Source organism: Triturus cristatus, chromosome 11 (genome assembly GCF_964204655.1).
Source record: "Triturus cristatus chromosome 11, aTriCri1.1, whole genome shotgun sequence".
NCBI lineage: Eukaryota > Metazoa > Chordata > Amphibia > Caudata > Salamandridae > Triturus > Triturus cristatus.
This window is the reverse complement of record NC_140594.1, coordinates 1,051,522,596-1,051,535,337: the sequence shown is the minus strand read 5'-3', so window position 1 is coordinate 1,051,535,337 and position 12,742 is coordinate 1,051,522,596. Positions and strand designations below refer to the sequence as shown.

Genomic DNA, 12,742 nt, shown 5'->3' with positions numbered 1-12,742 from the left:
CAATCGGATAGGAGGGCGTGTACATATCAGACTCACCGCTCACAAAGTGGGGCATGTAGTAGACATGCTTAAAATGTCCCACCCATGGGTCTGCATTAATATTGTGGCAAATGTGGTTAGTGTCGGTTTCGATCAGTGAGTTGTGATTGACCATATGCCAAAATAGGCCAGTGTTACCGGTCCTACAGGGAGTGACCAAGGTACTCCAGACAACCTCCCTAAGCTCCGTCTTCCTTCTGCTAATGGCTTGCTTGTAGGCTTTCCTACACAAGAGGCAACCTCTGCCGAGGCCCGTGGAATTATTCTAAGTGCCCTCTCTAGGCTTCGGTTGGCCTCCCTCCAGGCCTTACCAAACCAAGAATGGGCAACAGGCTTAGTAAGGAAAATCGGTTTCATGAAAAAGTTCTTGATAGTAGGTCCTAAACGATTAAAGACATGAGTACTGCCTGGGGGGTAACAAATTAGACACAAGCAATTATAAAGCATATCCCGATACTCAGCGCAAAGCCTACGCTCAAGCAAATTGGCAGACTTCCATGCCAACCTAAACCCGTCACTGCTTGGCACAAGTTGGGTCCCTCCCACAGCAGTTGCCCGTGGGCAAGTCTTTGGACACAGCAGAGTAATAGAAAGAGGATTAGGATCACTGAAAAGGCTGGAAATAAACTTACCATCACCCAGGCAGCCAAGAAAATCCCTACTGAAAAATATGTAATCTATAACCTAAGAGCCTACCCCTCCAAAAAACGGTAGATAAACAATGAGGGGCGATCAATTCAAAAGCATTGCATAAGTCTTACCTGGCCAAGTAGGGAGAGAACATCTGGCCTCTACAACCAATAGGGTGGGCCAGAGTGGCCATAGTAATAAGATCGAAAACAGAAGAGTCTAGACTGGCATAGCCACCCTCCCAAGAACCCAATTTTGCATTGAAGGCCCCAGCAAGTACAATGTAAATGCCACAGTATTGAAGAGAATAGCTAGATTCCAGATCACAAATAAAATCAACAAGAGAAGCAACATTAGGATTAATCTCTGTGGATTAGACCACTTGATCTTGAATGCCGGAATCAGCCTATTGTGTGTGAGGATTGGCAGGATAGATTGAAAGCCTGGCTTGGGCCCTTCCCATCCCTAATGAAACAGCAGGGACAGAGTGACAAACAAAGACATCACATAAAGATCCCGTGTGGCCCAGTCTCCTGTGAAATCACAATATAATAAGATAAAACGAAATCCAACCAGTTCTTCTCTCGGATTTTGACAGCACGACCAGCTACATTCCAGCTCAACAATTTAACACTATGTGGTGGGCCTGGCGACGGCAAGGTTACCTTGGGGCCCAAACCCGCAACCAGGTAAGAAACTGTCATAGGTGGCGGTTTGCATGCCCTATGGTGATCCTCAATTACAGAACAACGGGCGATGCCACAGACAACATGTGGAAAGGGACATTGTAGTCAGTCAAAGCTTCAAGAACCATCCAGGGCAGAAAATAGATTTGCGACAGGTAGGGAATAAAGAAAAACTCTGGAGGACAGCTCATGAACAGATTTCTCCCTCGATAAACCAACCCTTTGGGCCAACGCACTATAAAAATACTCCAACGGTGGTACCTTCACATTACTTCCCTAAGCTGATCCTAAATAAGAGGCACAAATCAACTCCTCAGCAACCAACTGTTTGGAAAAGTTAACAATGATACAGTCCCCCTCGAATTCCTCACAACCAAGGATCAGCCTACACCAGCCACCACCTACTCTTCCTCCAAACGCCGAGAAGACCATGCTCCACCTCCCTATCACTGGCCCACATTCCCCTCATCCACCGAAGCAGAAGTGGAGGAATATCCTTTCCGACATCACTGCAAAGGCCTGGAACGGCCTCCCCATGAAGCTCCGGACCATCATCTCACTTCCAGAATTCCGATGGGGACTCAAGACATGGCTGTTCGAATGAGCTGTACCGGCCTGGCAAGTACCTGGATACCCTATAGTATGATTAGCAGCACTCTAAAAATCCTGATTGATTGATTAATTTCTACTGTTCATCTGCAAGACAAACACATAGAGCCATAAGCAATGTCCTCATATAAAAAAATGCAGCATTCAACTTTCTTAATTCTCGGTGATTGTAATGTTTACCTGGAAATTGTCCTAAAGATGATATACAATTCAAAGTTACATTGATTAACTTTGAAATAATAATATTGAAAAATTTGAAGACTCAATATGAATCCCTGAACCAGACAGCAAGTACATTTCTGTGACTTTAGCAAGTGATACTCCACCACAAGACTCACCAGCCTGTCAGATGGCTCAATATTGCAGCTATAATAGATATACAAACACCCTCACATTAATAAGACACTATTTAATCAGACACTTTTTAGGTTTCCAAATTAATTGCTAATTGATCAACAACTACCAGAGCATACTACATGCACTCCTGTAAAAGGATCAAGCAACTGAGGAAGGAAAGTTAGATGGATCACTATTGTGAAATGGGATTAGGTATCTACTACTAAACAAATCACTAGGACTTCACTTGAATATTACAAAATATTAAACATTTCAGCAATGATTGCTGTGCAATTGCTGAATATGCTCCTCTATGGCAAATATCATTGTGCTCCTCGACCATGTTTGAATTAGGCATGAAATGTTTTTTCAATGCCCCAGACTATGAAAAATCACAGAACTGCCAGATTCAAATAGATCCAATTCTTTCTTTAGGCAAATCACAGCCCAAGGAGAGCAAAGGTAATGTATGTTGTTGGGCGAAAACATCTGGCTTCATTTCTTCAGAACAGAAGGGGCCAGATGTACTAAGCAAGGTCGCAAAAAGTGGTCACAAATTGCACAACCTCTCTTTGTGACCTATCTCTGATTGCATGATGCAGCCTATGTATTAACAGGTCACGTCACAAAATGTCCAGTCGCAGAGCAACCGGCTTAATGAATATTAATTATTATTTGATACCCCCTGTTATTGGAAACAAACGTAGCGATGGTGGCCTGCAAGGAACAGTAGACCACCATCCCTATGATTGCATTCCAAAATGTCAAACAATTTTTTCAAGCAGTACGGCTTTAAAAAAAAAAAGGTTTCCCTTAGTGAATCAGTTATCACCTTCTTTGAGGTGTCAGTAACTGATCAATGGTTTGCGAATGCAATTGCGGACAAAAATCATCGATTTATAGCCCTACAGAGTCAGAATTAGGAGAAATTGCAAATCAGTATGGGTAGCTAAACACATTTTGCATGTCGAAAAGGCTTTTCCGACTTAGAGAATGAGTTTATTACATACATAAGAGCATATTTAAAGTCTGTACATCTGACTCTTTGAAATCTATTTATGACCCGGTTTGCGTCGCTCTTGTACTACACAAGTGGTGCAAATGTGATACAAACATAAAGTCATATTTTGGAGCAACATAAAGCCACTTTGCGTGGCTTTGAATGGCTTCAAAAATATGAAGTAATGCAACGCAGCGCAAATCACTGTGTTGCATTACTTTGAGCAAGGGAGAGGATCCATGGGCGTTGCGTGAGTGTTTCCACGCAACTCCCATAGTTTTGACACACTCCAAGATTTACCCAACCAGGTAAACATGGAAATGCACCAAAAAGATACACCTTCCCAGGTGAAGCGTACGAAGACAAATATCTTAATTTCTCCTTGTTTTTTCCTCTTTCTATGTGTGCTGCCATCTGCAGCATAGATAAAGGAAAAAGCCTCTCAGGCTTGTTTTTGAGCAGGAAGGTGCCCCTCCCTGCACAAAAACGATCCTGCCTACAACACAGGCACTCTTGCACCATGTTGCAATGGTACCTGCGTTGGGGCTAGGCTGACAAAACAGCGCCAGCGCAAGGGGAACAGACAGGAATGCGCTGTAAATGGCACATTCCTGCCCTTTCACTGTGACGCCATGCCGCGCAGCAAAGGGACTTGCTGCGCAGCCCTGCGTCACAAGGGTTATAAATATTACCCGAAGGGCCTCATTTACAAGTTTTTTTACGAAGGGCAGTTCTGCAAGTCACTTTGCTGTGCTGCCCTGCGTCAAAAGTAAAGGGCAGGAATGCGCTGTATCGATGAGATACAGCACATTCCAATCCTCTTCCACTGTACTGGAGCACAACTGTCTGCCTTGCGCCAATGCAGGAACACTTGTACCATGTTGCAAAAGTGTCTGCATTATAGGAATTATTGTTTTTGTGGAGGAAGGGGCACCTTCCTGCACAAAAACAATAACTGGAGGTGTTTTCCTCCTTCTATGTGTACTGTAGAATGCAGCACACATAGAAAGGGATAAAAAGCGTAGAAATTAGGTTATTTCTCCTCGTCACTCCTCCCCTAGGGAAGCGTAGGCTTTTGACACATTCCCAGGTTTACAAGTCCTTGTAAATCTGGGAATGCGTCAAAATCCATGGTTGTTGCGTGGGAACCACCACTGCAACGCCCATGGAACGCTTCTTTGACGCAGAGTAAGGCAAAGCAGCGACTTGCGCTGCTTTGCCTTACTCCATATCACAGAGGCCATAAAAATACACGCAAAGTGGCTTAGCGTGGCCTCGCAGATATGGGTCTGCACTCGACACCGCCGGTGCGTCACGGGCTTGTAAATACGCCCCTTAGTTCTTAGGGGCATAAAAAGGTCTCGTGCAACAGAAAGGGTCCGGGCTAGGCAGGATCTGCTAACAAGAATCAGAGAAAGGATGTGGCAGGGTTTCTTTGAAATTGTTGCTCTAGAAATTGCATGAGATCACAATGTGTTTTTCTCAGAAAGGCAGCTGTTGGGATCCTCACATCTCTTCATTGGTTGCACTTTTGTGCATAATGTAAAGTCCTCCTAGATACGTTTGGAGATTCATAAACCGCATCAGCAGATATAAGCAACATACAACATACTTTTTAACATACGTAAAGAATCCTGAGTTAATATGAATTACTTTTACATATTTTCTTTTCTCATTCTGAATGGAAAGTAAAGCTAGAATAAAACATTGTGTCTGTCAAGTGAGTGATGAATATCGGTTACCCCCCTTACAAAGACAGACGGTGCTTCATAAATGTCCTAAAATAGCCAATAAAAATACAATTTGCATATTCATAAAATCAATATGAGAGCAGGTGAGTGCGTAAAAACGGATAGGTTTCTTGACACCTTTGTGTGGAATAGTATAATTCGATCAGAATGCATATTTACTGGGTGTTTTTTCTCTTTGCAGATACTTGCAGAACACATTTTACACATAAAATGCAGGTTCAATGTGGCTAGGCACAGCATCACTCATTTCCTTTTGACAACCTCAAAATGATGGCAGATGGATTCGGACCCACTAAAATTCAGACCTGTAACCTATAGGACTTTGAGGAGCCACTCAACCCACTGAGCTGCCAAGATAGCTAGATATATTACAGAAGAGTGTTATGACAAATTAGTGCTCACAAAGGATATTCTTTGAACTGCTACACGAAAATCATATGACCCGATTAGATCTTTCTTAGGAGGGTGTAGTTTGCGGGGGATTTTTTGTGCCAATGGTTAGCATGAAACTGCCCACGCAGCCCTGCGCCTACAACATCAATGCAGTTAGCACATGAAACAACAGCTAAACGAGGCTGGCTTTTACTTGTGCGCCGAAATAGGGCAGCTCGCTTTAGGCCACTGCGGTTACCTGTCCTGTTTAGCTGGAACCACGAGGATTATACTAAACACACTGGGCCTGATGCCAAATGTAAGGTGCCACATTTCATCCATTAGACCTGAAAAAGAGTGGGCTGAATGTCTGCCAGTCCGCATAACCCTCGCTAACAAGGATCCGGAAGGTGTTTGCCTTTCAGGGATAAAGGGAACTGTTAGCTGGCATGTGATGTCCCACTGCTGTCTCTATGAACCAGACTGGAGACAGGACTCACATTGGCAGGTTCAGGCGCGCAACACCCATTGGGCTCACCGGGCTTCAGCCCCCCCCCCCCCCGTCATGTGTGTCAGCCCGGCTGAGACAGCCTCGCGGGCTGGCGTCCGTCTAATTACAGCCGCACCTGAGTACTTCACGAAGTTCACGGGTCTTTAGAAGACCATTTACACGTTAATGAGGCTTTTGTTGCGTTTTCGCCCTTTCTTACAGCCACTCTGCATATGGCTGGAAGACTTAGCCCCCCCCCCCTCCCCCCCCGAAATCTTTTTCAGGCCCCCCCCCCCGAAATTTGGCTCTAGTTGCCCGCCTGGTATCATGAGTGGGCTCTTGAGAGAGGGTGTAACTTTTCATTGGTCAAGCCATGTCGATGCAAAGGTGGGAGGAGTGTCAAGCTACAGCAATGTACATACAGAAAAATCATTTTTAATGTCTCCTTTATTCCACACAACAAATAAATATGTTTAGCAGGCAACACTGACATCGGATATATTTAGGCTGTGCAAGTCGAAAGACACTAAAAGCTCGTTTTTGTTATGTAATTCATCCATCTCAATTTTCCTTTCCTGTGTCACCTGGCCAGAAGTCTACATGTTTCAGTTTTTAAAAAATCCAACTCTTCACTCCAGTGAAATTTTACTCGTATTTAGACATGAATATGCTATTGGGACTACATGGATGTTGTTCTAAAACGAGAGATTTGTAAAAAAAAAAAAAACACACTTTCATTGGGTTCTGTTGAAATAATAACTTTCATTTCATCTTGAAACAGACGTGCGAGCACTAAGGGGGTTCCAAAATAAAAATATACAGTTTTCAAACGTCCTACCTAGAGATGAGGGTCGGGTGGTCTTCGGCGACGCTCTCTTGGGTGAGGATTCCGGGTGGGGCGCGACAGACTGGACTGGTCGAGTCTGCTTCGCCGCCAGCTTCTTCAGGCTCGCTTGTCTCTTTTCAAACATTTCTTGCACGTCTCCCAGTTTCTCTAGAACTTTCTGTACACATGCCTTTATGTGGAAAAATGCACCGAAAGAACAGGGAATTGTTAAATTTGCTCGGTCTTTTACTATATCCAAAAACGTTATTATTTTTGCATGTTAAATATGCATATATATGCTGAGTTTATGTGGCCCGACTATAACATTTTGTTCTTGGATACCTATAAAAAATGGCGAAAATCCCACTCCAATGTGCAACAAACTTCAACGCTGCCAATAACAAAAAAAACATCTAAAATAAATCAGTTATTTTTTTCTATGCATTTAGGAGCACTTAAGGCACATACAATGATTTAATTTAGCAAAGTATTGACTCATGGTAATTTTGAGAGTGTGCCAGCCAATCAAATTCCTTTGAATGCACTCCTTAACTATATGTTAGTTCACAGTTGTCAGCCTCACAACAGACGAGTGGTCTTTTAAATGAACAGATGTAGGTGTTTAGTAACAGCTTACACATTTACTGTGTCTGACCTTGGAGGCCATTAATAAGGGGCCATTAATAAAGCTGGCTTTTGTCAAGTGACGGTCAATTACTAGGGTTATTGACTGCCTCGGAGGTCTATAATGCTACGTTAGAATTATTGTGCTCATTGGTATATACTTTCATCACCTCTTTGTGCTTTAAGATCCGCATACATAGCCGCCTTCAATAAACAGAATTCTGTTGTTCGGCACATAATGCATTTATTCATGGAACTGGTAATGATGGAGGCCTCTAGTCACCCCATCTCCTGTTTTCTTGTGGCTCACTCCTGTGCTAGTACTGCATTAACTTACAGACACATTGAGTCCTTTCTTATATTGTATGGGTACCCCTAGGCTAAACGTTTTTAAGTGGGGTCCCCCTCAAAACAAGAATGGCTTGGATTGGGCAAGCGGAAGGGAAGGGCTGAACAGAGGGGGCAGGGCTCATGAGAACATTTCAGGGGCATTGTTTCTGAAGCTCATGATCCGCACAAAATACGAGACCTCTTAATGAGCTAATACATCGAACAAAAAGAGAACGTGACCAAATAAACACTTCTTCCCATGACTTGGCTGTCTGTGAACCCCTCATCTCCTGGGCCTCGGTGCAAATGCACCTGAAGCACAAGCGATGGCTGCGACCCCGAGCAGAAGGCAGTCTCCCTTGCCCCTCTCACCCCTCCAACATGCCAGCCCATCGCTCCATTCCCGGGCAGGCTTGTTCTGTTCCAAAAAAACATAAACTCCCTCATGTTTCCTCCATTTTCCAGCAATGGTGCCTCCAGCCCTGATCCTAACGAGGTAAAAGAGCCCTTATGTAGAGTCAGACAGTCATGTTGGTGATGCAGTGGGCTCCTCACCATGGACGTCAATTCGCCAAAATGCCAGGGGTAGCGGAAGTGACCTTCACTTTGGCGCACACACACATGCTTACACATACTAACACATTCACACGCTCTCGTGCACGTGAAAAACACTCTCACCCACAAGCATGCAAACAACATACATTTAGCAGCATTTATTACTTACCATAGTATCCAGATAGGGTCATATTCCAGCTAATGTACTCATTTTTTACACTAATAGTGGATAATATTATTCACTATTTCTATAATACAATGTTTTTACAGAAACGAGGCAAGTGGACCTTCAGCCAGCATCCAATAGGAAGAGCTGCCCCTGTGTTCGAGGTACTGATTTTGCTACCTCTGCGCCATGGGTCGCAAGACCAGTGCCAGTGGTAGCAAGGGGGCATGCCAGGGGTCGCAGATGCGACCCGCAAGTGACCTTCATGCGCCTCACATTCCTAACCCTCAGTGCCCCTGCACCAGCTTCACTATGATAACTACTGCCTCACAAAGCAGGCTGTCTCCTCGGCCCTTTGTGACAAATATGAGCCCCTATCACTGGCTCAGCATCTCCTCACCATCTCTCTGAGGCCCAAACTAAGGTGTCTCCTGGGATTCAATTTCCCCCTCCCTTGGGCAATTGCTCTGCGACTAACCGCAGCAACACTGGCTCAGCAAGGGAGGAGAGAAGAAAGGCCTCACATCTCTCTGGCTTTTTACTTCGGCCATTTTCCCCATACAACAAGGGTGACACGGCCCCAATGCTAGCAAGGAAAATGGGCCCCCACACCTCATTTTGGTAGTAAGACAGGCATAATTGTGGTGCATTGGGCCCCCTGTGACCCCGGTGCCACCGCACCTGCTGCACTAATGGTAGTAATAACCCTTTTAATAAAAAATAAAAAAAGAAAGAAACAAGCCCCCATATCTTGCCATCTTCCCAAGGATATCTCTTTGAGGAAGCTGTCTCTGTCAAATTGTAAACAAAATTCCCAATATAGCATCCGCACCTCGGGGCCATCTTGGTGAGACAAGCTATCAATATCACTCCTTTCTTCTTTGTTCTGGCCTCCTACTCTGAAGACCCAGGGGTCTGCATCTGAAGGTGACGCTGCATACCCTCGACTCACCTAATAGGCTCTCTACATGTAAACAGAGGTCAAAGTGGGCTGGATCTATGTGGAACGACATGCCACGCGTTGTTAATTTTATAAAAACAGTTCCAAAACTTTTTGTTTAAAAAATCACCCGTGAACAGTTAAAGTTGACCTTGAGGTGCCTCTGGCTGAGGGCAAAGTGCTCTCCTCTGCCCTGAAACCGAGGAAGGGACTGAGAGGCCTTCCACTAGGGTGCCTGCTACCTGCAAGAACTGTCAAGCTGTACAATTGGTTAATCGCAAAAATAAATGCTGCTTGGAAGCCAGTACAGACCACTACCGATGGAGTCAACTGAAGCTTCAGGGTGACACATCCTTACCCCTTCTGAAAGATAATGTAATCAGGCGAGTTCTGGAGTGTGACCTTTTAAATGCCCCTTCGAAAAACGTTAGCACCAGGTACAGTCGGATTGGTAATACTTAATTAGATAAAGGAAAGCAATTGATTTATCTGAAACACTAAATCATCAGACAGATATATATTGTAAAAGCGCTTGTTTTATCTTAAACACTAAATCATTTTGCGGCAGCCTATCTTACACTGTGTGATACAATTTTAAAATAATGTCTTACATATCAACAGTACTTTCCGTCCCAGGCTTGGACTTCGTATCACTATAAATACACACGTCACTATCACTCACTGCACCAACCAGGATTCAACTCTGTAAGTAACTAACCCGGTATTTGTGAAGCACAAACTAATCACCCCTAAGGGTCTCAAGGCGCGGGGGGGGGGGGCTTAGGGGAGATTAAGCGGGCTATTGCCCAGAGTCACATGGTGCAGGGCTCAGCTGCCACCAGGGATCGAACCGTGAACCCGAGCTCCAGAGTCAGCCGCCCTGGCCGCTGCACCACACCTCTCCCCTGTGACCCTCTGGTCATACAGTCAGATATCTACAGTGATCACATTAACCACCTGAGATTTCATAATGTAAAAGTGCGCGTTTTCCCACTGAATAGTTTAACTCGCATTTATTTTCATTTAAGATGTGGATGTGTGTGTTGTTTTATATGAAACACACAAAAGGTGATGGGACCAATGATTTCAGTGGTTAGACATATCACAAGCATTCCTCCCATCACTTCTTGTGGGCTTCATGTGTTATTTTATATGCAGTTACTTGAAGGTGAAAAAAAACAATAACTGACCTCATCCCCATGGCACACAGCAATACAAGTTCTCATACGTTTTTCTATGCACTTCAACAGTGGCGGCTGCCGCAATATAAAGGGTCGGGGCAGGATAGGGGAAATAATATATATTTTTTAATGTACTGGTTCTCCTCCCAGCATGAACTGGGACACATGCTCCCCAATCCCGGCGCTGCTCTTATGGTATACATAGCATGAGAGCAGCCCTAGGATTGGGCTGAGTGGTGTGGTTTGCCGCTCACACAGTGTCTAGGGGCCTGTGACGTTTCTCCAACCGGCTGTGCAACACAGCTGGGTTGGAAAAACCTAAGTGCGCTTGCCTGTTTGGGTGGCCTAAGACAGCTGGCCAAACAGACATGCGCCCTTGCAGTGTGCCTACCACTCCTCCCTGCTACGCCCGGGCGCGCCCCGTCCCTCCCTACACTGCTGGCATTGGCTCAGTCAGTCAGTCAGCAGTCATTTTATTTTTCTTTTGACCGGTGACTGACTGACCAATGGGGCGACGCTCCTCCACTATTACGAAGGAGCCGCCAATGCACTTCACTCTCTGCGTTTACAGGAAGACAGTCCGGAAAAGCGACAAAGAAGGTCGCGCTTCCAGGCCATCTCAATTTATAAATACTTGCTGGGGCTTTGCATCCTAGTTTGAAGATCTCTGACTTTGAGTAATCTATGACAGCAGTGTTGGACTAATTGCTTAGACTTGACTGCAAAGTGCTCACATCTGCTCCAATGGTAAGGAGATGACACATTAGACGCAGGCGCTTGCAGGATGAAACTGCCCCCTAGAAGCCTGTGTCCCACAGGTCTGTTGTAGGTATCAGAGAAGCTGCGGGCGAGGTTTGATATCTGTGACTAAGGCAGAGGTGACCTGGACGGGTGAGTGAACCAACATCCCTTCCACCTTGCAAGTCCTACTAAGGCTGAAGACAGTGAGCCATTCTACTTTTGAGGAACCAAGGTTTGCCCTTCCTAGACTTACACCAGAGGACTCGGGGTCCCTACCATAACGTTCAGGGGGAAGATGGCGAGGGCCTGGTTATAAAGAGGGTACGAATTTGCGTCCATCCTAAAGCAGTAGGAAACATCACCACCAGGGTTGGACAAGGATAGTGAAAGAGGAATCAATACCTCACCCTCCATCGCTAGGGCCCTATTTAAGCCACAACAGAGGAAAGGGCAGTGTGAAAAGGCAACAGTTCAGAGTGGTGTGGTGAGTTTACCACCAGTCTCCATTAGGCAAGCATAGCAGCTTCAGCGAAGAAGTTCGATGGCAGGGGGTCGTTGTAGTGATTAGAAGGTTTCAGAGTAGCCAGCGTTATGCGTATAGTGCTTTCATCCAAGGTTAGGAAAAGGCTCCAGGATGCGTTGTTTTTTGGGGGGGGGGGGCAAGGTTGCGCAGGGACGGTGACATCCAACCAAGGAGGAATGAGGGTGTTCGGCGGACTAATCGACAGGTGATCAAGGGCAGAGTGTAGTTCAGCTTTGATCTTAGTAGTCTTATCTGTAAAGAAATCAGCTAATTCTTCGCAGTTCGGCAGGGTCCCTTGACCCAGTGCAGAGAGATTAGGATGACTGTTAGCTTGCGACTTGATGAGTTCAAACAGTTTTTTTGGACAATTTTTTGCCTGCTCTAGTTGATTTCTGAAGAAGGTGGTTTCGAACATTTGATGTGTTTGTTGTAGATGCTTCTTAGGGATCTAAGATGATAGGGATGTTCAAGGGAGGGATAGGATCGCCACAGTCTTTCTGCAAGTCTTAAGTTCCTTCTTTTGGTATTAAGACTATCATTGAACCAAAATTTGGAGACTTTGGAGGACAGTCTTTTAAGCTGTAGTGGTGCAACCGAGTCAAATACATAAGTAATTGAGCGTTTATAATGGGCCGTATGGTCATGGACATCCGACATGTTCATTGGAGGGGACAGGATGTTATCGTAGAGAGCAGTCAGATCGTGCAAGTTAATGTTCCGAAGACATCTTTTCAAGTGTTTGGAGTTCTTAGGCTGAACTCTTCTAGCTCTTACTGACTTCAGGATGAGGAAGGTGATGCAATTGTGGTCTGTCCAATCACACGGTAGGATCGAAACCAGACTGATGGAGTTGGGCTTACCAATGACAAGAGCTAAAGTAGTTCCTTTTATATGAGTAGGGCTGTCACACATTTGGATTAGGTTGAGGTCTAGCAGGAAACAT

At 45.0% G+C, this 12,742-nt stretch overlaps 1 protein-coding gene across 7 annotated transcripts in view; it reads right to left on the bottom strand.

The window, feature by feature from the left end:
• Positions 1-12,742, bottom strand: part of MCF2L2 (MCF.2 cell line derived transforming sequence-like 2) — a 2,345,299-nt gene that overhangs the window by 1,430,071 nt on the left and 902,486 nt on the right. For all 7 annotated transcript variants that reach the window (XM_085635348.1, XM_085635350.1, XM_085635347.1 and 4 more), the window contains exon 13: positions 6,752-6,929. In XM_085635348.1, the coding sequence (XP_085491474.1) occupies positions 6,752-6,929 (178 nt within the window). The remainder of the gene's footprint in view (positions 1-6,751; positions 6,930-12,742) is intronic.